The following is a 25,750-nucleotide window of genomic DNA, read 5'->3' as shown; positions in this document are numbered from 1 at the left end:
TCTGCTGTCCTCCTGCCCATCATGTGAGAGAGCCTGTGGTGGGCTTCCCCTCCCTTCACTGGCAGATGCATGGGCATGGAAAGAAAGCAGTCCTTCCACCTATAGGTCTGGCGAACCCTAAGGAAACAACACTGAGGTGATGATTTGTTTTGAGGCATGGAAGTACTCACTCCCTTTGGGGGATATTTTTGAATTATGGCATTTCAGGGTTTTCAGACAAAATCGGCTGCAGAATGTCATGGTCATTCTCACGAAGTAAAGCTGAAATGGGAATATGGAAATTTCAGACTCACACGCCTGCTCTCCCCCCCCCCCCCCCCCCACCCCACCAAATCACATTCATTTATGTGTAGGTGGCACAGAGCCTTGATGGGGGCACATACCAAAGATGCTTTGGTCAGATTGTCACAGGGTCTGCAGCTGCTTCCTCTGCCCTCCCTGCTTGGTCCTCTGTGTTCCCTCACAGAAGACTGGGCCGTCTAGGACAAAGAACTATGGGTTTAACTCCCTACTGCTTGTTACCCAGGTGAGGACTCTGTTCAGAGAAACTACTTAGTCTGGCAGTGGGATACAGATACCGCAGGCCAGTTCTAGCTAGGCCACCTGTCACCATCCCTCTGGCAAGACAGAAGAAGGTCCTTGTGCTGTATGACCAGCCGAGTGCATCTGTGTTCAGGTTCCTGGCTCAGCTTGACAGATGGGGAGAGGGGCAGAGGAAGGCATGGGGTATGGCTGAGAAAGGGGTCTAAGCAGATGGAACAGTAATACTCAGAGGAGAGCCTGTCTGTCCATGCTCAGGGAAAAGAGTTTATGTGAACCTGGAAAATATGAAAGCACAGTGGGACCACGAGGACCAAGAGCAAAGTTTCCTGGTTGTGCTCTCTGGAGTGGAGCATCTGGTCTACCTCTTGGTTCTAGGTCCTGAGTAGAGGCTCCACCCTAAGTTTCCCAGGATGGAAGATGCACTTAGACTCTTGAATGGTCCAGTGGGAAAAGGAGAAGTAGCTCTCTTTCAGATCACAACCTCAGGTTGTATAGGACTCAGCCAGGGAAAGGAACACCGAGCACACTGAAGCCCCCGGGCAGAGAGCGGCTGAGCTTCTGTGGATGTGAAGGCTAAGAGATGCAGTCAGACCTTCTCCTGCATGGAGAATCTCTCAGCTCAGCAGGAGGGCCACCCAGCCTGTCAGTGCACATGCTCACTTCCAAGTTGACATTCAACTCCTTCAAGTAGGATTTATGGATCTGGAGTGGTTCTTGGAGGACAAAGGATGGTGTTCCTCTGGCCTTGGTTTAACCAGCCCACTGGGACCTTGAAGAAGGTCCCCTGAGCTACATGCAGTGCCAGAAGTGGGTGCCATGCACACTCATAATAATGACAGGCTGTTCCCAGACCTTAGCCGAGTCAGTTACCCCCACATTAATTCCCTCCTCTCGCTGCCCCGTCCCTGGGATGGTGGGACAGATTTGTGTCCCCTTTCTCCCCCACCTCCTTTTTGCTGTCTGAAAGTGTCTTCCTGGGCCAGCTGCTCAGATTGGTGTCTGTTAGATGAGGACATGAGCACCTCCCTCACAGGACAGCTGTGATCATGCGAGTAATGGCAGCCAGGGCCATTATCACTATGGTACTTTTCACTAATATCATCCAGACCCTGCGCCTGCCAACAACTGCCTGTCATTTGCTGTAGCTCTCTTCCCGGCCCCTCCTCCTTCCCCACCTACTGCTTTCTCTTAGGTTCTCCCCCCACCCATCCTCTCCCTCCTCCTTCCCTCTTTCCTCCCTTTCCCCCCCTCTCCTCTCCCCCCTCTCCTCTCCCCTCCTCTCCTCTCCCCCCTCTCCCCCCTCTCTCTCCTCCTCTCCCCCCTCTCCTATCCTCTCCCCCCTCTCCTCTCCTCTTTTCCTTTCCTTCCTCTTCCCCAGCTCTTTTCTTCCCTGTTTTTCCTCTCCCCCCCTCTCTCCTTTGTCCCTCTTTCCCCCCTTTCCCTTTTTCTCCTCTCCATCCTCCTTCCTGCCCTCTTCTTTCTTCCTCTGCCTCATTAAGATGGATTTGTGCTTGAGCCTGCAGTATTTAAATTGTAAAGCTGACAGGGTCTGCCCTGTAGAGCTTCACTGTAGTGACAAAGGACACTGGTTTCCAGGTGGACATGAACATCCTACCTGAGTAGGAATGATATTTCCAATAGGGCGGTGGGGAGAGGGTTCAGGGATCAGATGAGGCTCTGAACCAACACCCAGGGGAACAGTGTGTGGATACCAGGGCCAAAGAAGCTACCAAAGCTAGCAGCCTCTAAATAGGAGTAGCCATGGACAGTTCTGGCAGCATAAGGGGCCCAATATAGCTTCAGTGACAGGAGTGGGTTTCATTCCAGTGACAGATAGGAGTGGGGCAGTGTGAGTGCCGACCTGTCTTCAGAGAGGAAAGGGGAGTTTTGGAAGGGTGGTGGGTACAGTGACAAAGTGATCTGACTAGCTTAAAAAACAAAACAAAACAAAACTACATCCTCCTTTCCAGATGGCATGACTACACTATTCTTCAGGCAGGGGAAAAGGAGCGAGTAACCAAAGCCTGAGGTATAATTTAACCCGATTACAGCCAGCAGCTCCTGGGGTGGACCTCTTCAGTCACTTGGACTGGCCGGTTCCCCATCTTTGCATACCTGCTGAGGTGTGGTGCCTATGGTGACTTGGCCCCTCGCTGTGCCAACATGTGACTGTTTGCATGTCCTGGTCAGAGAGGGAGCCTGACCAGGCAAGGGCAGGAGAGATGTGGCAGCTGCTCACACCATCCCTACCAGGGGGCTTTTCTAGCACAAGGCCTCTGACGTGTGATGGCAACATGCTGGTGGTGAGGGAAAAAAAAAGGGGGGGGGGGAGCTACTGTGCATTCTGCAGCAGGGTAGAGAGTGCTGCATTTCAGCTTTGTGCTCTGTGCAGCTGCTGGCTCTAAGGTTAGTCTCCTTTCTGAGAGCAGGCCTGTCCTGGGAGGCAGAGGTACCTCACTGCCCTTCTCTTTACACAACGATGGCACCTGAGGAAGTGCTCTTCTCTGTGTGACCAGAGTCTGCAAAAGTCAATGGGCGGGGCAGGTGGGATTCAGCATTTACAGAAAAGAACACAAGGATTTGGGGCCGTGAAATGATTTGCCTGAATCCACCCACAAGGACTGACCTTGGACAGCTTTCTTGTTTCTCAGGGCTCTTTCTTGGGAATTGCAGACCTGAGACCACCCCGTGTCCTGGGTCCAGTTCAGGAAGTCTGGCAGACAGAAAGAGTACTCAGATCTGAGGGGTGTAAGCTGGGGAGAGGGAGTCTTCTGGGGTTGAATCTTCACTGCCAGGAAATCTGACCCCTCTGGGAGAGGTGTGGTTTCTCTCACAGGTTCCACACCATAAGACAAGGCTTCAGCCCCTTTGGGTAGCACAGGGAGCTGCTTGGCAGTGCCTGTATCTGAAACAATTCTCTTGTTGTGGAAACACAAGAGATAATAAAGCCGGTTAGAGAGGATGTGACGGGTGATGGACCACGCGAGCTCTTTCATAGCTCTTTGTGTCTCATACATATAGCAAGGAGAAGGCTAGGAGCCTGAGAAGCTGCCAAACTCCTTTCTTTTTTAGTGTTTTTTTAAAAAAAATAATTAATGCACAGTATAATAGGCTTCCTTATGATGTTTTCCCTGATGTGTCTGTACATATACCTGTTCGTCCTCTCCCTTCCCACTGGTCCCTTCTCCCCCTCAAACTGGCCTTCTACTTCCGTGTCATATTTAGGTGTGTGTATCCCAATCAAGACCCATACATTAGAGAAAATGTAGTGTTTGGCACTCTGAGCCCAGCCTATTCTGCTTAGCATTCTGGGCCCCTTCTTGAGTTATATTGTCATTTGGTAGGCAGACTCAAGTCCCCAACAGGTAGTCTGTATGTTGGCCACCAGTGATACCAAGGTCACCCTCTCTGGGCAGTGGTAAAGTCCTCTTTAGGGAAGTGGGGAGTTTGGGTTAGCTGGATTGACGCTTTACCATTCAAAGTGTGTCTCCCTTCTGAGGCAGCGTGCCTTGGAATATAGGAGGAAGACTTGGGGACCTAAAACTGCCTCACTCTGCGTGCCATGAAATATGAGAAGATGACTTGGGGACTTAGAAACTGCCTTACTCTGCGTGCCATGGAATATAAGATGAAAATTTGAGTACCTAGAAACTGCCTCACTCTGGCCCTGTCTCTCCTCCTCGTAAGGGAGAGATTGGTCCAGTGGAGCTGAGGGCCAGGATGCATCTAAGAGAGTGCCTGATTTGGCCTACCTACTGTGGAGATTCCTCCCTAGCTGTCCTTGGTGGGGTCCCACAGTCTTGCTGGACCGTGCTGAAGTTTTCCTTTCCATTGTCACTATGGAGGCTCACTCTGGACCAGTGGCCTTCCCAGGGCCTGGGGGAAACAGCTGCGACAATCGTGGTTTTGCTGTGATAATTGTGGTTTTACTTAGCAACTCTCAAACCACTGTGCTTTTCATGCCTTCCCAGGGATGGGGTGCTTCTCCCACTCCGCACAGAGGCAGCAGATACTTGGAGTTAACATGACAGAGGGAGTAGAGCGCACCCAAGTCCTACCAGGCTCTTTGCTGTCCCAGGAGACACCTGTTCCCAGTTAGTGGATCTGTAAAATGGTGTTTGAAATTCTACTTTTCTGCTGGATTTCTTATAGACCTTAAGATAGACGGATGTGCAGAAAATTTTTACTTCCTGAATGTTGTAACCCAGTTCTGGCTTCATAAATGGCGCCCATCACTGCCGTAGTAATAAACTCCATCTAACCCAATACCTCTCATCTCCTGCATGCTCCAGCAGGGCCACTTAACCCTCCAGCTCCCAGCCACTTTCCTCGGGCATGGGAAATTATAACATTAGTGGAGGGGTGCAGGACTTTGCCTTCCAGGCACTGAACCCCCCAGCTTGGCAGTGCTATATTTGAAGCAATCCTTCAGGCGGGCTGGCACAGGACTTGCTGTAGCTCTCTGCCTCTGTGGCTCCTCCCCCAGCCCCGCCTCCCACACGTGGTAATTAAGCTCACAACATCTAGTGTAAGCAAAGAATAACAAGGGCATTATCTCCTGTTAGTCTGTGTTTTTCCTATCATAAAGCAATTAAAATAATGAATGCTTTGTAAAACAATAGGTAAGAGGGTTGGCGAAATAGCACGCTCTACGCTGTATACCTCTTGTGCTGTGAATTATAGATGCATTAAAACCATGGCGGCTGCAGGGGACTCCCTGCCTCTGAGCCTTTTCCGTGCTGTAAAGTGTCTGTCCATTGAGACACCAGGCTCAAGCAGCAGGAAGCTGGCCCCCAGGTGGCAGCCAGAGGCCAGTTGGCTGGTGTTATGTGTGTAGCTCAGTTCGTAGTGTGCGTGCCTAGCATGCACAACATCCTGGGTTCAATTTCCAGTGCTGCATAATGTGGAAGTGGTGGCATATATGCCTACAATCTCAGCACTTGAGGCTACTTGAGACCCTATCTCAAAACAAGCAAACAAGCTAACGCATGCCTTTCCCTCAGCCCTCAACACTCACTGGCCTGTTGTGAAAGTAGCAGGTGATGCTGGCTGAAGAAGATTCCAGGAAAGTGCTGGTGTTAAGATCCATGATCTATTTTGGACAAGCAAGGCCCGTGGTTCTCTAAGTTGACCTTAGACATGATTGTCAGATTAAAAACCGTAGGATCTGCAGTGGGTCCGGCACTCTGAGCAGCTGAGTGTACCTTCACATTTGATTTCTGTGCTAGCTCAAGACTGAGAAGCACTGCACTCTGTTGACAGCAGAAGTGCGGTGGAGGTGGGGCGTCTGGGACTTGGTAACTGCATCTATGGTGTGTGCTCTTGGACTCTGTTTAGTTCTGGGGAAGCAGGCGACTTTGCCCCCTTCTCCCAGGGCAGTCCTGGAAGGGATGCTGCTGGGGTAGATATTTTGGGTTGATTATGAACCTTGGTTGCCATGGCTGCCAAGGGTCACATCCCGCACTGCAGTCCTCCTGGAGACCCACCCCTTGAGTCTCAGAACCAAGAGCTAACACACTGCTGACACTAGCCTGGGGGGCTTGAGCAGCCGATGTCACCCAGAGCAGCAGGTGGCCCAAGACTTCCCTCTCCTAGGCTCCCACTGGGGTGGTTCCAGTTCCTGAGGCTTAAAACACTGGGAAGTAAAACACCGAGTGGGCTCCCAGTCCTACAGCCCCAGCGTAGCAAGGGAGCCAGGATCAGCCAGCAGGAAAGAAGCAGAAGCAAGGGTCAGGAGCATCTCCAAGCCCAGCAACCCCTCCCCCCGCCCCAGTCTCCCTCACCTCCCTGGTCCCACTGTGCTCTCCCTTCTCCCAGCAGAGGCTTTCCACTTCTGCCTTTGGTTTCCCCTCCCCAGTCCCACTTTAGTCCAAAGCAGAATGATCCCCAGTGTTTTTCTCTTTGAAAATTAATACCAGGATTATAAGTGATGAGTATAATTTACTGACATCTTTTTCTGTCTCCATCAGCATGAATAATCTCAGTGGGTGTCTGAGTATGGGTCGAGTTAAATTTGATTTTAGATGAAGGATGAGTCTTTACTGTACGCATAGCCCATGAATTTTGGGGCATATTTATGAAGATATTTGTTTACCTAAAATTTAAATTTGACTGAACATCCTGTCTTTTATCTGGTATCCCCAAACCCAGGCTGTGAAGGTGACAAAGAACAGATATTCACTCAGAATTCTTTGTACTCATTCATTCGAGGTTTAGATTGCTTATTTTGCTGCTGCTGTTGCTGTATGTTTGGGTTTTGTGGCCCAGGATGGCTTTAAACTTGTGTATGATTTTATGCCTCAACCTCTTGTAGTTATAGGCCTGTGCCACCACGCCCGATTTCACCCATGTTTATTGTGCTTAAGACTGTTTTAGGGGTCAACTGACAGCAGCGTTGGAGTGGGGGGAGTATAGTAAATGAAATAAGTACGTGAGTAATAGAGTGTCCTAGAGGCCTCAAGTGTGATTGAAAACAATAAAGTAAAACAGTGGTGTTGGAAGAAAAGAGTTGGCGTTTTCAGAGGGCAGTGATTGAGAAGTTGAGAGTTCATGGGTGGAAACTTAAGGAATCAGGGGCAGAAGCAAGCCTCGAGCAGCGAAGAATGGGAGCGTCCTAGGCTCAGGGCACATGGTGTGCAAAGGTGCATCACTTACAGCCTCATGTGGGTTTTGGGTATCTGGAGACTTCTTTGTTCAAGCACATTTCAAGTTCTGCAGGAGAAATTTATTGTCTTCTTGTAACTCAGAGATCTGGATCCTAGAGTCCAGGCATTCTGACAATGACCTTAGTATTCCATCATATCTTTCCTCCATGTTGCCTTCCTTTTCAGGCAAGAGTCGCTTTCCCTGTCTGTTCCAGCAGGTGTACCACACGTGAGCCTTATTGCCTTGGCAGAGGTCATCTGACTGTCCCTAGCCCAAGATGCCAGGGTGTGTTGTGAGGGCTTAGAATGCTTGATCGATCAGTCTGCCTTGCTAGAACCATTGAGGGGCATCATGGGTCCCTTCTGCATGGCATAGATGGAGAAGGAAGGATAGGAAATCAGCAAAAGGAGGTGGGTTGGCACTGAGAAGGCATAATGGCGTGAGCAGAGACTACTCTGTGCTGACTTGGGCCCCCTCACAACTGCTCTGTGACCAGAGACATGCCTGTGGCTTTTTCCTTTAAAGCGGTCAGAGAATACTGCCAGGATTCTTGCTGTCACAGGGGTGTTCCAAAAGGAAATTTACAAAGGGGATTTTTTGTGTGTCATAGCATGCATTTGGAAGTCAGAGGATCACCTTGCCTGTCAGTCCTCCCTGTCAGCCTTGTTGGAGACAAGACCCCTGTTTTGCTGGTCTGTGTTGCAGGTGTTACCAGGCTAGCTGATCTGTGAGTTTCTGGGCTGTCTTGGCTTTCCATCTCTCTGTAGTAGTGTGGATATTACAGAGGAGCTCTGCTGTGCCCGGCATTTGCATAGGTTTGGAGGGTTTAGACTCATGTCCACACATGTGCATGGAATGTGCTTTACCCGTTAAACAATCTCCACGGCTTTATTAAATTTTTTTATAAAACAAATTAAGAAAATAAAATCCTTGGCTATCTCTCCACCCTCACTTCGGTATCTTTAAGCTACATTCCCTCTTCTGGGAATCCCTCTGGGTTTCTGAATCTTCTTAGTGGGTGGGCATCTTGTTTAAGTCCAGTTGTTTCCCGTGTCTCAACTCTGATTCTCTCTGTTGCCAGGAGGCCCAGAAGATAAACAATGGCTCCAGCCAAGCAGATGGTACTCTCAAGCCAGTGGACGAAAAGGAGGAGGTGGTGGCAGCCGAAGTCGGCTGGATGACGTCCGTGAAGGACTGGGCAGGAGTGATGATATCAGCCCAGACACTGACCGGCAGAGTCCTGGTGAGTCCCTGGCCCCTCCTAGATGAGGTGGTCTTGCATCCGGGATAGGGGCTGTGCTTGGGAGAGGTGATGATGCTCTGACTTTTCTCGAGGCCAATTAGGGTGAGTGGCCGGTGCTCCCTGAGCTCATGGATCAGCATGGCTGTCTACAGAGACTGAGCCAGCATTGTGCATTCACAACCTGCGTGGGGATGCACTGGACTTTCTGGATTAGTAAAACAGATTTACACATGCATGCACAAAAACACTCATGCACACACTATACATGTACTACTATCTCAGAAAGGGTGGGGCATAACAACATAAACCAGAGCCATGTCCAGAGTGTGTCAATCCAGGACTCGGGACTTTCTCTATGCTCACCACACCGCCTCTGAGAGAGAGAGAGAGAGAGAGAGAGAGAGAGAGAGAGAGAGAGAGAGAGAGAGAGAGAGAGACAGAGAGAGAGAGAGAGAGAGACAGAGAGAGAGAAGGGGACAGAGGGACAGAGAGAGATGGAGAGAGAGGGAGAGACAGAGACAGAGACAGACAGAGAGACAGAGACACAGAGATAGTGAGACAAGGAGGGAGGGAGGGAGAGGGAGACAGAGAAAGACACAGAGAGAGTGAGACAAGGGGGGAGGGAGGGAGGGAAAGAGAGAGAGGGAGAGACAGACAGAGACAGACAGAGAGCAGATAGAGAGACAGAGACAGAGAGAGAGTGAGACAAGGAGGGAGGGAGAGAGAGACAGAGAGAGACACGGAGAGAGTGAGACAAGGGGAGAGGGAGGGAGAGAGAGAGAAAGATGGAGAGAGAGGGAGAGAGACAGATAGAGAGTGAGGGAGAGAGAAACAGAGAGCAGATAGAGAGACAGAGACACAGAGAGAGTGAGGAAGGGAGAGAGACAGAGCAGATAGAGAGACAGAGACACAGAGAGAGTGAGGGAGAGAGAGACAGAGAGCAGATAGAGAGACAGAGACACAGAGAGAGTGAGGCAAGGAGGGAGGGCAGGAGAGGAGAGAGAGAGAGAGAGAGAGAGAGAGAGAGAGAGAGAGAGAGAGAGAGAGAGAGAGAACATGCATGCATATGTGTGTGTTGGCTTGTACAAATTACAGCTTTCCTCTAGTGGTGGCCTGGCAGAACTTGCTTGGGTACCTTGTCCTAATCTGCACCATGTGAGCTCACTCCTGCAGTACTTATATGGAGACTATAAGCAGCCTCTGGTATGCATGTGAGTGTGCATGTGTGTTGTCAAGAGTCTCTCTCTCTCTCTCTCTCTCTCTCTCTCTCTCTCTCTCTCTCTCTCTCTCTCTCTCTCTCGTGTGTGTGTGTGTATTTCTTAGATGCCCTGTTTCTGAGTCTGTCACTTAGACTCTCCACAGTCGGGGATCACACTGATTGTTCCCCAGGCACACCCTGCCATTCTCGTCTGCTTGTAGAGAGCTTGGCTTCACCAGTTGGCCTTGTGAGCCCCTAGTTTGGGGTAAGAATTGTGACAAAGGCAGGCTTGTAATGTCTACACCACTTTGCTGGTGCTAAAGGGCTACTGGGGTTATAAGTGTTTCAGTGCAAAGAGTAGGCAAGACCTGGGCAGGTGCAGATTGTTGCTTACCCCTGCCAGGCCTGTGACCTAACCTAGGTGGCCTCCTTTCCTGTTGCAGTCCTGGCTGGTGGCTTTCTGGGGCCTGCTCGGGTCAGGAATTGCCTGATGATGCATTCAGGTGACTTCTTGTGACTATGACATATGTTTTGTGTGGGTCACCCTTCTTGGGTTTGAAGTGGGGGGTCCAGTCAGGAGTCACTTGGCTGATAGGTAGAATAAGCAGAGACCTCATCAGCTGCTGGATGAAAGACCAAGCTGTGACCTGGCATAGTATACAAGGCTCCCCAGAAACTGCTTCTTCAGTGAGCTGGTGAGGGCAGATGAGGAAAGTGATGAAAACCTTTCACAGGGTAGTAAACAGCTATGCCAGTGATAGCACAAGAGGGGAAGACAAAGCCTGAAGTGTAAGCAGATCATGAGGTCAGGGAGGCAGATAGGAGTGATATTGTACAATTGGCGTGTGCACTTCAACACTCCTATTGTACTGCCAGTCACATCATGGAGGGCCTCTTGTTAGCCCTGCAGGCACTGTGTCAGCCTTGTTCCTTGCCAACAGTTGGGAAGACATAGGCTCTGGTGTTGTGGTCACTTGTATATTCTACGCAGCTGTTGGGTTGCAGGGTGTTTTAGTTTCATTGCTGTTGCTATGATAAAACACCCTGATTAAAAAGCAACTTAGGGGAGAATGGGTTTATTTTACATCATAATTCCATGTTATAGTCCACAATGTGGGGAGGTCAAGGTGGCAGGAACTTGAGGAAGCTGTCAAGACTAGAGAGAGAGAACAGATGCGTTGTGCCCACTTGCTTGCTCGTTTGTACTTAGCTAGGTTTCTCCTTTCAGACATGTCAGAAAACCCTGCCTAGGGAATGGTGCTGCCCACAGTGGGCAGGTCTTCCCACATCATTTAATTTAACGAAGACAATTCCCTAGAGACATATCCACAGGCCAACCCATAGTAGACAATACCTAATGGAGTCTCTTCCCGAGTGATTTGGTGTTGTGGCAAGTTGACAATCCCAGCTAACCACCACACAGGGGCTCATTGCAAGGAAGTAAGCTAATCTCACCAAAGACTCCATTCTCATTCACAACTAAGAAAAATAAAGGCCCAGGGAGATATTTCACTTGGAAAACCGAAATCAAAGCAGCTGTTAGTGGCAGAGCCAACTGGGTAGCTGCATTGGCTTCGGGCACTCGGCTTAGTGTTCCTTCTGGATCATGACTGTCTAGGTAAGAACAATGCCTTTTCTAAGTCACTACCAGGTGTTTTTCTGAGTGTGACAATCTAATAGTACTGTCTTAGAGCCAGCCAGATCTGAGCCCCGGTCCTGACCATTTTAGCCCTTATAAGTAGAAGCAGGTTTATCCTAATTCTTTCTGCCTAGGGCCGTGCAAGGTGTCAACTGCTCTCTCGTCTCCTTGAAGAAAGTCCTGCTTGGGTGCTGAGTCCCCTTGAAGTGAGGGGTCCCTGCAGTGCAGAGCAGTGTCTGAGCAGTCCTTTGAGGAGAATTCAGAGCCTGGCTTTGCACAGAACACGGAATTTACCAGCACACAGGACAAAGCTTCCTTGACTATTCTGAGCCTAAAGCTGCATTTGTTTCGAGCCATCCAGATGTTTGTCCCTGCGACAGCGGGCCCAAACCAACACCACACACCGGCTGTTCACTTCCCCTTTTCAATTTCTCATCTGTTTCCCTTGGCGTATGGCCTCCATGTCTGAGCCCTCTTTTCACCTGTCTAATTGTTACAGGTGAGACTCTTAAGGCTGGGATGTGGAGAGTGAGGTCCAGCTGGGGAGGGAATGGCTAAGTAGCCCAGATTGCCTGGACCAACTCATCTCATTGCCAAAGCATCCATTTGATGGACGGCAGTATCGTAGCAGGTCTGCTGAGTACTACATCCAGGCGTAAAGCAACAAGCAAGAATAAAAACCAAATGTGAATTACTCATATTGTAGATAATTGTATAGTCCCATCCCAGAAATGACAGGTGGTCAGCACCACTCTCCTGGGGCCTTGTCACCAAAGTGGTCAGTTCTCGGTTTCCAAGGTTCCAGGCCTCAGTCTCTCTCAAGACCAGGCTCTCCAGCCAAAACCTAGCAAGACTGGCTGGACAGAGTGCCCTTCCGAAGCACAGGCCTGAGCATGAGTTTTAATTAAAAACAACATGGTGTGTGTGCGCATGTTCGTGTGTGTGTGTGTGTGTGTATGTGTGCGCATGTGTGTGTGATGCTTATGATAGGTAGGCTTGTGTGCCTGAGCATTTGGATATATATAGGTCAGAGCAAATCACCCAGTGTCTTCCTCCATATTGTATTGCCTTAAGATAGGGGCTCTCTGAACCAGGGAGTCACCGTTTTGGCTAGGCTGGCTGATCGTCAAGCTCTTATGATATGCATGTCTCTGCTCCCACTCCACCAATCTAGAGTTGTAATGTGGAGCCATGCTTGACTTTCTACTGAGATGTGCTAAGAAGTAGAACACAGGTCCTCATGCCTACAGGCCCTCTTAACCCCTGAGCCATCTCCCCAACCTCAAAATTAAAGACTGTGAAAGCAAAATTAGCTCTCTCTGTTTTCAGGTCTGTCATCCATTGATTCAATCAAATGCTTAACAAAAATATGGGGCAAAATTGAAACTCACTGAATGTGTATCCTCTTTTTTGTTTGTTTGTTTGCTTCATTCCTTTTTGTCATACTAATGAACATAGTGGCACAGTTATTTCCATCACATTTACATTGTGCTAAGTATTGCAAGTAATCTAGGGATGCTTTCAAGCCTATGGGAGGATGTGCGTAGGCTCTCTGCAAGTACTACACCGTTTATATAAGGGACTTGTGTATCATTGGGGTTGGTACCCACAGGGAGTCTTGGAAGCTGTCTCCCACAGATGCTGATGGACAACCGTAGAACAGTACATGCTTATTTTAGAATACTGGAACATGTTGGAAGAATCAGTGACAAATTCCATTTTAGAATATGGAGTTGGCCCATGCTCAGTGATGCTTCAATATAGAGGGAAATGTCTTTGGTATTCTCCCCAAATGTCTGCACATTGCTGAGGACCACGTTGTCTACATTTTACCTTATTTACTTCAGGCACACACTCATGGAGAAATTAAATAAACTGCTTTCTCCAGAGATCGTGGTTCTGTCATCCAGCACCATGATTGTTCTAAATTGGGAAAGGGGTTCTGTTTCTTTCTGGTAGCTTATGTGAGCCAAGGTTGGCTGGCCCATGGGAACACTGAGGAGCCCAGCTTTGAATTCTATGTGGGGTCATCTCTCCCAGGCTCTGTTTCTATTCTCTTTTCCTCTCTGTCTCAAGTTCCTTACTTTTTCCTAATTGGCATTTATATGTATGCAATTAGGTGTTCCGTACATTTTCATGAGCCAGATTAAACCCTGGTAGGGCTGAAGTGGTAACTAAAGTCAGGAGGGAAGGAACACACGGCCTCACTTTGGTTTGCTTGGCTGTACTCAGTAGACTCATAAACCTAAGATCAATATAGATATTTTAGTTCAAGGTTGGAAAATGCTTCTGTTGTGAGCATGTGAGGCCTCGTGGAATGCGCAGCCTCTGTGTTCTCTACTTCATCTGCCATTTTGGTTTGATTGCAGCCACAAACATTCACAGTACAACTGTATTCCCATAGAACTCTATTGACAAAGGTGGATGATGGGCAAGATTTCTTTCACAAGGTACAGTTCCTCCCTTTACTTTATAAAGAAATCAAAGGGTAGGGAACGGGAGCCTTGTAGAACAAGAATGATAGCACTGGGCAAGCCATTTACAAGGCAGAAGGCTGTAGACATAGGTAGACACAGATGCACGTGCATCTGTATGCGCATGTGCAGACACACACACACACACACACACACACACACACACACACACACACACACACGCTCCCACTCTCTCCACAGATGTTTCATTTTTTAATAGTCTTGTTCATTTCCATGTGAATCTCAGAATAACTGTCTCTCTAGGAAATATGTGTGGATAACAATAGCTTCAACTTTCAGGCCTGAGCCATGTCTGCATTGTTTGGACTTCCTGTCAAACCTTTGACAGATGCAGCGTTTTGCGATTCTGTTAAAAGAGCAGTTTCCCCAACACAGTAACCAGCTCCTCAGGCAAAGATAAAGCCCCTGAGCACCAGCCATTTCAGTTACTTTCCCCATTTGCTTATGCTATTGCACTTGAATATTGCTCCAGGAAACATGCAAATCTAATTCCGCCAACAGAAAACATTTGCTATTTGCTTCAGAGTCTAGGGGAAGCTCTGTCAACGTATGGAGAAACAAAACGCCAGTCTCACCCTTTATCATCTTTCTAAATAGGTCACATGGGTGACATTTGACACATTAGGTACCCAGCCCGAGCCATTTTATTCTTATCTCCAGTGGCTCAAGAGAAAATATGTGCTCAGCATGCCTGTTGAACAGAAGTCACCCCATTGGGCTAATGGAGTGAAGTAGCTCCGCTGTCACTGATCAACTGAACATGACGCTGGATCAGTAAAACCAGAAGGGGGTGCGCATGGACACAGGGAGCCTGCTGTGTGACAGGCACGGCTGTCTTTTCTTACTGTTGGGGGGCTGCTGGTGCCGGCCCTGCTTCTCACGTGTAGTCCCCCCATTTCTATATCAGTGGAGCTGGTGGCAAGTTCGCACACAGCACGTCTGTCCGCTCTCCTCTCTCTCACATGTGTCCTTTATCCTCTGGCATTTTTTGGCAAAGCTACATAAAATTGTCATATCATCTGTAGTTACTCTATGGAGCAGAAAGAGGAGGAATCTTATAGGGTTGCACTTTGGGTGGTGACAGAAGGTGACTGCCCCTTCTTTGTCCTATTGGAAGTCAACAGGTTTTTGTTGTGTGAACACCCCTAAAAGATACTTTGGCTCAAGCAACCCATGAAGCAATTCCCTACTCGGACTTAAATCGTGCCTCTGTATTTTATCCTGTATCTGTACTTTGGTGTTAGTTAAGAAATCAAAGATGATAAGTACATCTTTGTATGATTAAATAATTGTTCAGACTTTGGTGGAAGAGGCACCAGAGTTATGACACTTGTTTGTGGCCCAGTACCCTTTACTCAGATGGAAGATCTGTGTCAGCTCCCCCTGCAGGGAGTGAGCCTGCTGCTGGAGATGTTCACGGTTGTCTTCTGTGACATAACTCCTGACAACTGGTCAGACTTCGTCCTCATTGCTTTAATTAAGCGGCACTGAATGCAAGAGACGCTTCTGGATACAAATGGTTCTCTGGGAACTTGAACAGGCATCAGTTCTTATCTGCTCTTGGAGACTGCCCATGCGTGTGTGCCCACAGAAGCATCCAGAGCAGGAGAGCACAAAGATTCTGTTTTCACACAAACTCTCAGTCTTTTTTTTTTTTTTTTTGTATTATTTAAAAAGTTATATTCATTCATTATTATATTGTGGCAGTAGGGCAGGCCATGGTGCACATATTGAAGTCAGATGACAGCTTTATTGGAGTTAGTTTTCTGTTTCCCAGTACCTGGGTCCCTGGGACTGAACATAGGTGGTCAAGCTTGGTGGCAAGCACCTTTACCCATGGAAATATTTCCTCGTGGGACTCTACTCCCGTGACACAGGGATAACAATGCTGAGCCTACCCGTAGATCTGCTGGTTACAGTCCGTGGGTCAGAGTGGCTCATTGCCTTGTTTGTATGGCTTCGAAGGGAAAGATAGTTTTTCACATTTTAAAAATCTAAAGAATATTTTGTGACAAGTAGAAGGTATAAAAAAAAACTACAAATTTCATTGTCCACAAAGCATGCCTGTGATGCAGCTGTGCCCGTTGGCTTACATAGGGTCTGTGGCTACTTGTGTGACACAATCCAGTAAAGACCCCAGTCGTGCACATAGAGTACCAAACACCCTGAAAATAATTACTGTCTGGCCCCATAGTGAAAAAAAAAGTTGTCACCTCCTTTGAAACTGGTGAAATTCTTACCAAAGTCACCAGTGGGACTGGAGTCCAAGTGCCCACTGAACAAGGTAATAAATGGAATGTAACATCTCTGCACTCTCTGAGCAATCAATGCTCCTACAGTGCTTCTGTAGGCTCAGCTCAATCTAACATGGAGAGAAGGAAGAGATGGAAGCCAGGCCGAGTGGCCCAGAGCTGCCAGCCAGCTCTTTGTTGGGCTTAGCAGGCTCAGCCTAGGGGCTGGAAGCATTCTGCTTCTGAGAATGTCATAACAAGGTCACCTTGCACCTTCTCACGTTGCTGCCCTCCTGCAGTGCACTCTCACAGGCCCTGGGATGTTCCCAGCACTGACCTTCCCTCTCCCTCGCTCCTTGTGTGAGGGCCCTTCTGATGCAGGGCTGTAAGGCGGGTACCTCAGCCCACACTTGCTGCTGGCCTGGAAGCTAGGACTCGGTGTGCCCAGCTCCCCAGTGTGCCCTGTAAAAAGCCCAGCTGCTAATTTTACTAGCTGGCAGGTCGACTCCTCTGGCCTCCCCTGAGCATTTGGGAAAATGAAGGAGAGACTCAAATATCAGACCGCTCCGGAGGGAGGAAGATCCCTCTTGCCCAGGAGTTTCATGCTGGCCAGCATTGCTTGGGATGCTGTGACCCCTCTACCTTGGCAGGTCCAAGAGAAAGGTGACAGGGTAGTGAGGGGGTGCCCCTTTTGTCTTCATCTCGTCCACTTGCCCATCCACCCCTCTTGAACTTGCCCTCATGTGTTTATTGATGTTTTCCAATGGAATCATCCCCCATTAGCCTCTATTGGACTGCAAGCTGAGAGTTCCACTCTTCAAGCAAGGACCTGACTGGGGCTTGTCCCCTCCTCAGCAACTTGAGTCACTTTCTCAGGTCATCAGAACACAGCAGGAGGTGAGGCAGAACACTTTGTAAGGACAGATCTCCTGTATCCTTGGCAGAGAGCTGTAGTGGCATGGTCCTTGGAATACAGAGGGCCTCTGTGTGTGTGGCAGCTGAGGCTGCAGTCTGACTCCCGTCCCTGCCTAACCTCTCCCCAGGGCTTTTATTCTGGGCCAGCCGCTCCATCTGTGGAAGCCACAATTTCCTCATCTTGATGATGGTGATACTGTCAGACTCTGGGTCTTCCTGTTGTGGTGATAAGTTCATGAGTAAATGCCAGGAAAATGCCTCTTGTGTGGTTAGTGCTTAATAGCGTTGGTTCTTACCGTTTGTGTTACCTGTCAGCTCAGGTGCTGTGTTACAGTAGGCTGTCACCAGGAGTCACAAAGGCCAGGAGGGGACAATAGATCCTTTTGAGAGGTAGAGAGAGAGCAGACTTAAGGCCTCTCTGAACCCAATATTTTCTTAGAGGAATCAGGCTCTCTAAGCAAAGCTGCTGGAAGGCTCTGGGCATGGCTAACAGTCCCTAGTGTGTGGGTCTAGTCAGTGACTGTTCGTTCCATGCATACCCTCCATTCAGGTCCAGCCAGGCTCTGGTCTTTCTGAGACTGGACTGGCTCATGCCAGCCTGACTCATCATTGTCAGGTTGGCCAGGAAATTCTCACTTCATATATATAGCCTCCCTGAGCTGTTCAAGGGCCGGAGGCAGGGCTGTGCTCAGCTCCCTGGTGCTGTACCCCATGAGCATGGATGTCACAGTGTGGGTTACAGGAAACCCTCTGGTGGGGTGGCAGATCAGTCTCATGGAAAGAGAGTTCGATGCGTTCAGTAGGGTCTCCATGCTGAATCTGCTCTAGCCTGACAGGGTACATAGCTGATTTCAGTGGGCATCTCAGCACCATCCATGAGAAGTGTGTGTAGCAGCCATTTTGGTGGGCAGTGGCCGTAGACCCATGGGAAAGACATGGGGAGGTGTGGTACTTTGGCAGAGGATGTGGGTGAACATAGATTCAACTGTACACGTGAGGCATGTCCTCTGGGCTCTCCATCCAACCTGTCAAAGATCCTGGACAGCCTGTTAGAAATTAGCCACCATTCAAGGCAGCAGATGGCCGGTGTTTCTTCCAGACCAGAGAACTCTGCACAGTACGAAAGATGCAAAGTGAAAAGCAGGACGTTTGTATTGGCTTGAACGTTGTGGGGTAGCAGGGGAGTTGAAAGAGTTTAGTGACTCTCGGGGAGACGTGGGAGCTCGGTGTTTCTAATTCTGGTCTCAGATCCTATGAGTCCCTGCTGCTGGATCCCAGGGGGAGGGAGATCTGTTCATATGACTCAGGTCAGCCAGCCATAGGCCTCTGCCCTCCTTCCTCTTTTCCCTCTTTCCCTACCAGTAAGAGCTGGCGCCCCCTGGAGGCTTAGACCAGGATGGGAGGTTCAGAGTTTTCCACTCAGGCCTCTCATTGGTTTAGATGTAGCTATTTGTGAGGGAAAAAAAAAATCTCTTAGTGGGCTGTGATTGTCCTTAGAACCTCCATTCCAGCTGCGAGAAAGTTTAGTAAGAGAGACTCAAAAATAGAGACGGTGATGGTGATGAAGCCGCTCACACTCGGGACCACATGCAAGCTGATGCATCCAAGTTTAGTTTGTGAGGCTATGTTTAGGAGGAGGCAGACGGACTCGTGCCTGCGGGCCCCAAACACTCCAATCTGGAGGAATAGAAGCCCCATTTAGAGAGTCAGGTTCCAGAGGGGGGAAAAAGGCAGCTTCCAGAAAAGACAATTTTAAGAGGGGAAATGATACCAACCAAAAGCCACTATTTGTTATTATAAGAAATATTCTTTCCAGTTTGGGTAGAGAGGGAATGAGGCCTTGCTAGTTGTTTCTTGTCTGTCTTAAGGAATCAGAACACTCATAAACGTAATTAAATGCACCCAGGCCTCTTATGCACCAGGGCCCTCTTTTTGCCCTCCAGTTAATTTTAGTTCATGAAATTAGCCATGTGCTGATTTGGACAGCCTGGGAAGGTGATGCCAGAAACTTGTGGGTGATAGCTTGGGCTACAGTGTGTAAGCCTGCAAGGACACAGGTTTTAATTTAACCTGGGTCATCCAGGGTTCCTTCCTTACACTTATGTGTTTTCACCCTCAGCAATCAGCCCATTGGGCCTTTCTTCTTTGTAAGAGATGGGTCCAGAAAGTAAATGGACTAGTCACACTGTCTCTTCCATCGGCATGGAAGCCCAGGATTCAGCAGATTAACTGGCAGGGTCAAGAAGCTATCACATTAACCAATGCCCCAGCCTCCCTCTTTCCCTTTTTAATGTGTCTTGCCTCCTCTTTTCTGTGACTGTAGCTGGAGCCTTTGCCCTGAGGAGAGCAGGGAATAGCTCACCGGGAAGGGGAGAGGCAAAAAGCCCCATCACCTACCATATTCACCAAAAGTTACAGCAAGAATGGCAAGAAACAGAGGCCACAGGATGTTGGTGTTTCAAGGACTGCAGGGTCTCTGGCTGCTGTCAAACCCTGCTGGATCAGCTGGCCTGTGAACTTTGTTTTTCCCAAGGTGGTATGAGTTTGGGAGACCCTAAAGAGAGGGCTTTCTTGAGCATCTTCCTTGCTTCTGGAGAAATGCCTAAATATAGTGAATTTATTGGAGAGTCTATGCTGAACCGATCTTATGGGCTGGATACTCTGGAGAGCTGTCTCTCTGGGCTTCTGTCCCTGCCTGGAGGACAAGTCCTTGCAAAAGGAAAGGAGTAGTTTTCAGGAGTGGTTTAATCCACAGACATCCTTGGTGTGTTGTTGGGGAAGCTGCCACGGTTTATGGCTTCCCTCTAAGCCAGGAGCTGGGTAACTTAGTTTGTTAGCCACCTCAAAGTTTTCCAGACGGCAGATGTACAGTCTAGAGAGATGGGTCACTTGGTAAAGTGATTGCTTTTGTAAGCACAGTGACCCGAGTTTAATCTCTAGGACCAACATAAAAAAAAGCTGGGTGTGGTGACATGTACTTAATAACCCCCTCTGGGGAGGCAGAGACAGCAGATCTGTGGGCTCCATAGCCACCTGTTCTAGCCCACTTGATGAACTCTAGGCCACTGAGAGGGAGACTCCATTTGAAACAAAACACAAAACAAAGGTGCCTGAGAAATGACGCCTGAGGCTGTCATCTGGCCTCCACAAAAGCGTATGTACCTACACACACAGAGCGCGCATATGAGAGAGACAGACAGAGACAGAGACACAGAGAGAGACAAAGAGAGGCAGACAGACAGACAGAGACAGAGACAGACACACACACACAGACAGAGACACAGAGACACAGAGACAGACAGACAGACACACACACACAGAGAGAGAGAGAGAGAGAGAGAGAGACAGACAGACAGACAGACAGACAGACAGACAGACACAGGCCTCAATGGCCTTCTGGAACTTTGGGCGCTGCTTGAGATCAGCCTAGATCCAGGAGAACCCCAGCTCTCTTTTGTGGAAGGCCGTGCTCTCGTCCTGCCTCTGCTGTAACCTTCGCGTGCTATCTTGAGGAAGTTAAGACCTGAGCATCTCCATGGCTAAGATGAAGAGGGCTGGGACTTGGTGAGCAGCCTGAGCCTTCGCAGGCTCCCCCAGCTCTGTGCTTCCTCATTCCCCTACTTACAGTGGGAAAGGGCAGTGGGAACTGGCCTGAGACCTGCTGTGCGCTTGGCCCCTTGTTCAGCACTGGGAAAACTGTACAGTAGTCTTTTTCTTGGCTTTTGGTACCATCGAAGAGATGTGAGGTAGATCAGAAGTCCTTCCCTGGCCTTCTCCTCAGATTAGTGGTGAAAATCTAAAATTCTTCCCATGGCTTACAGGCCTGGAGAGGTAGGGGACACTTCCTTCCACTCATCTGCTTTGATTGTCTTCCTGTCTGGCTCTCTTCCATGTAGACACAAATATACAAAGAAGAAGGGGAGCCTTTCTAGCAGGGACTGTGGTTGACAGGAGGACGGATGCCTGTACCTTCTGATCCTGAGGTGTTGGCTTCTTTTTGGATATTTCAGCCTTTCAGCCTTTATTAGTTATAAACTTTTTCTTGCTGTGATGAAATCCCTGGAGAAGCAACTTGAGGGAGGAAGGACTCCTTTTACACTCATGGTCTGAGGAGCCAGAAGCAGTCCAGGGCCGGCCTGGTGAGGCTCATGGCTGCTCACAGCAGGTAGTCTGCACATGAGACTTCCTGTTCACAGCCTCAATAGATCAAGGGGCAGAGTGTCAGGGCGGGGCAGGGGGCACAGTGAGGGGGCTGGGCTGTAATCCATAAGGCTAGCCCTTCAAGAACCCACTTCTTCTCATCCGGCCTCAAACCTAAAGGTCCTAAGACCACCAAAACCAACATCCCAGATGGAGACCAAGTATTTAGAATATGAGCTTGTGGGGGACACTTCACCCCCGCACCCACCACAGAACCCGTTCTTGAACTGTCTCTACACAGTCAGGCTTCTCTGAGGGCTCCTCACTAGGACTCCATGTGAGGTGTGACAGTCCCATTGGCCTTCAGTGATTTGAAGGGATGCCTCCCCACAGCCTTTGCCCAAGGAGACCCCCAGGTGACAGGTGGCCCTCTCTGCCACGCAAGAGTCCTTGAAGGCCCCTTTCTCTTCCAGAGGAAGAAAATTCTCTATTTTCACACCTATGAACATTTCATAATTGGCACGTTTACTTAAAAGAACAGCTGCCAGAGGCAGATGGGAGTAAGGGGTGAGGGGTGAGGGGTGAGGGGTGAGGGGTGAGGAGCCGTTGGTGTGGAGCCGTTGGTGTGGAGTAAGGTAGCACCCTCAGGGGGCCTAGCAAAGAAGTGAAACCCTAGGCAGGCTACCTCCCAAAGTTCCGCGAGGGTATCCAACACTGTGGGTGATCCATACAATTCAGAATGCAGTAATTTCCCAAATGAAGCTTCGAGTTAACTTCCTAGATGAGCTGAAGAAAAAAGCAACTGCAGCACACCCTCAGTGGCCTATTTCAAGTGTTTCCAATTTAATTAACATCATTCTAAGCAAGGGCTGTCCATCTCCTTGGGAGGAAGGGCTGTCCTTCCCTTGGTTCCCAGTGATGAAATGTCACTCTCCCTCTTCTATCCTTTCCAGCTTTTGAAGGGTTTTGGCTGGCTCTTTGTCCCTGAGAGTCTGAGCATGGAAACCAGTTTCCATAGTCCCCAGCCTGAAGGGAGTTGCACACTGGGACTTATGGCTATATTACTGAACAGACCTCATAGACAAAATTCAGGAAGACACTCAGGAAAAAAAAAAATACGTCCTCTCTGAACTGAGATGGAGAGATCAAGATGGAACTGGAATGAAAAAAAAAAGAAAAAAGAAAAAAAAAAAGAACCTATTTCTCTTTCATATAAGTCTGTTTCAGCTACAGCCTCTGGTCCTAATAATTTCTGCTGTGGAATTTAATTTTGTCAGACTTGAACTCCTCATCCTTTTTGCCAGAGGTGCAAAATGAGAAGAAAAACAGCCTCCCCCCCCCACCTTCCTGAAGGATAATTTTGTGTACATTAAACAGACACATTAAGTCATTTAGAGGAGAGATGTTTGTTCTCTGGAGACTGGAGGAAATCTGAATTTCTAATTCTGGACTCTTTAATAATTTTCAAAAGAACTGAGGATAATAATTATCTGTCTTTGAACTTTCTTAGGCTGCCAGCTATGCCCTGATCTCAAAGTGTTTGAAAAAGGATAGGATTCTGCACCTCGAAGAGATTGTTAAGGGGGACATCAGCCTCAGGACGAGGTTTTTTTTTTTTAGCAGAGTTGGGGTACAACCTAATGTAAAGAGGGGGAAGACAGAAGGTCACATTTGAACTCCTAGCTTTAGGCTGAACTCCTAGGAAGAGTCCTTACGCTGTATTTTTGTCACACTTGTTTTGGCTGCTAAGTCTCAGAAAGAAGACCAAAGAGAAAGAAAGAAACAAAACAAAACAACTAAAAATGCAAAGCGATGACAAAACGAGCTGCGACTTAGTCGGGGGGTGTCTAGGGTGCATGCCATTTTCTTGCTCTGGTAGCTTAGGATCAGAAGAGATCTAACCCAGGAAGCTTCCGGTTCCTGGTTCCATTCAGGTGATGTCTGCTGAGAAAGCTCTGCCAGAGATTCATGGCTCAGCAACAGACAGCTGGCTCTGCTCTGAGGAATGTGACTGATTGGTGATTCCTGCCATGAGAGAGGGTTTAGAAGGTGGCCAGACAGGCACTGTCTCTGCCTTAGTGTTTGAGACCACGTCACTTGTGTTTCCTTAATGATTAAACTGAGGTTTGTCTGAAGCCATGCAGCCAGTCCCAGGCAGTGAGGTGCAGTGGAGCTCGTTTCCTGACTATGCCTAGTACTCAGGTTAACTCAGATCTGTACGCTAGAACTCAGAGAACCGGGCAAGTTGTCAGCTTCCTGTGTGAGCCTTTTCCTTGCTTTTCTTTTTAAATTTTCTTTTCATACTGCAGCCTGACTTCGAAATTTTTCCATCTGGAGACCTCTTTTTAGTATTTGGAGGAGCAGAGGGGGTGGATTTCAGAGCCACATGGCTTCGACAGACAAACAGAAATGTAGGCACAGTTTTCTAGTGTGTTCTGTCCACTCCCTAAAATTCCTTTAGCAGTCAGCATGAGCCGGTCTCAGCCCCTCCTTCTTCAGAGACCTCCCAGCCCACTCCCAGGGTCCATTCTCGCCTCTCTGCAGCTGCCTTCCCGTGCCCTACTCCCCCGTTCCATAAAAAGCTTGTGGGGGTTGATGGCGTCATGGTCTCCTTCCTTCGATAGCTCCTATTTCTTCCTGTCCCCGCCCCCCCCCCGCCCCTAATGTTCTCTCTCTTCAGCTACTCATGCTCACATCTTAATGGCTGTGCCTACAAAGATAAATACATTTTTGCCTCTGACCAAGAGCAGTTTCTGGTCTGACTTGAATTTGAGAGTCTACCTGGGTTACAGGAAGGAAGCGGGGGGTCGGGGGGTGGGTAGAGTCCTTGGTCTCATCTGGGGAGCCATAAAAGTTTGCTAAGAGTTTATTATCCCCATCAAGATGAAAATGGAATTCCGAGGCTTCAGATATGAAAGATAAATAACCAGGCGTGCCCCAGCTCTGTGAAAGCCAAGTTCCCTTTACTGGTTTTATGAGTCTACCTGCTGTGCCCTCACCCTGGCATTCGTCTCCTAGTGATGTCAGACAAAGCCTTCTCCGGGGACTTAGGCAAAATAGGAATGCAGCAGAGGAGCTTTCAGGCCATCAGAGGAGTTTACGAGATGACTGACTGGTCACGTTCTTGGGCTATAACTCCTAGCCGACCTCAGTTCTTCCCAATATACTAGGGATTAGAATAGAATACCCATTAGCCAGAAGACCCAGGTTTGGCTCAGAGTCTAGGGTTGTGATTTATTCAATCGACGGGCAGTGGGACAGCCTGCAGTTTCATATCATCTTTTACTTTTGAGGCTTTCAAGGTTTTTTTTCTCAGGTCTGACTTGCATGAGTAGTAGCCAGTAAGGGCAGCTGAGACCGTCTCTGATTCTCCATGCAGCTCGAGTGCCCGTGGGCTGCACAGCTGCAGTGAGCCTGCCCCTGTGCCGCTCTGGGTGGCTAAGAACATGCCATTGTTTCCTCCCTGGAGTTTGCCTCTGATCCTTGTGATTGACAGAAACTGGCGCTGGTATGTCAGTTTCAAGCCCTAGCCAAGGCTTGCCCTCAATGCCCGTTTCCTTACAGTCCTGACTGAAAGCCTTCACTTCCTGCTTTACTCACCCAGCCAGACTGTGTGTCATGTGCCTCATCTGTCCCACTTAATGTCACCATTAATGACCATTTTGTGGGTCATTGCCAGTGAAATTTCCCCCAAAGCAGGCTTTGTCTAGGTTTCTCTGTTGGCTTTGTATGGAATAAAACCCAGACTCTTTATGCAAATGAACAACACGTGCCCGCTTTCCAACCCTCCTTCCCCATATACTCCTCCACTTACTTTGTGGGTTCAAATCTGATCTCATCTTCAAGACCAGGACCTACTCTTTCTCTCCTGAAACCTACCAGTCTTGTCTATAATTCACCTACACACGTGTGTGGCGTGCAGGCTGTTGAGCCAGACTGGCTATTTGACCTTGGCTCTGCCATGTACTAGTTGGGCCAGGGACAGAAGAAAGAATAGCTACTCAACAGGGTTATTATGAAGATTAAATTCCCTAATATTTGTAAAGTACTTAGAACAGTAGCTGGCACAGGCTAAATATTATATAATTTGTTTGCTAATCAAATATAGTAAGTTGTAGGTTCCTTGAGACTAGGAAACACGCTGTTTGTTTTATAATCCCTTTTGTCTTGCATGGGAGAGGGGAGAAGAGGAGACATTTTCACCCTCGTATCCAGCTGACCTATCTGGATGAACCGAGCCCTCTGCTTGGTCCTTTCTGTCAACCACAGTGCAAAGAGTCAGCCAGTGTTGTGCACAAGAGTGCAGGCATAGTGGAAGGTGGTGAGCAAGAGTCTCTTCCCACCCCTGTGACAGGGGAAGAAGAAGCCAAGGCACAGACATTTTAATATCCCAGGGAAGATCACATGTACAATAACCCTCAGGCCTGGGATCCTGGGAAGATCATGTGTGCAATAACCCTCAGGCCTGGGATCCTGGGAAGGTCATGTGTACAATGACCCTCAGGCCTGGGATCCTGGGAAGATCATGTGTGCAATAACCCTCAGGCCTGGGATCCTGGGAAGGTCATGTGTACAATGACCCTCAGGCCTGGGATCCTGGGAAGATCATGTGTGCAATAACCCTCAGGCCTGGGATCCTGGGAAGGTCACATGTACAATAACCCTCAGGCCTGGGATCCTGGGAAGGTCATGTGTACAATG

General features: G+C 48.7%; 1 protein-coding gene across 13 annotated transcripts in view; it reads left to right on the top strand.

The window, feature by feature from the left end:
* The window catches only part of Kcnma1 (potassium calcium-activated channel subfamily M alpha 1), a 699,737-nt gene that overhangs the window by 196,074 nt on the left and 477,913 nt on the right, over positions 1–25,750 (top strand). For all 13 annotated transcript variants that reach the window (XM_051142911.1, XM_051142912.1, XM_051142922.1 and 10 more), the window contains exon 2: positions 8,270–8,431. In XM_051142911.1, coding sequence (XP_050998868.1) covers positions 8,270–8,431 — 162 coding nt within the window. The remainder of the gene's footprint in view (positions 1–8,269; positions 8,432–25,750) is intronic.

Source organism: Acomys russatus, chromosome 3, assembly GCF_903995435.1.
Source record: "Acomys russatus chromosome 3, mAcoRus1.1, whole genome shotgun sequence".
Lineage (NCBI taxonomy): Eukaryota > Metazoa > Chordata > Mammalia > Rodentia > Muridae > Acomys > Acomys russatus.
The sequence above is the reverse complement of the archived record's forward strand: the minus strand, read 5'-3'. Positions and strand labels throughout refer to the sequence as shown.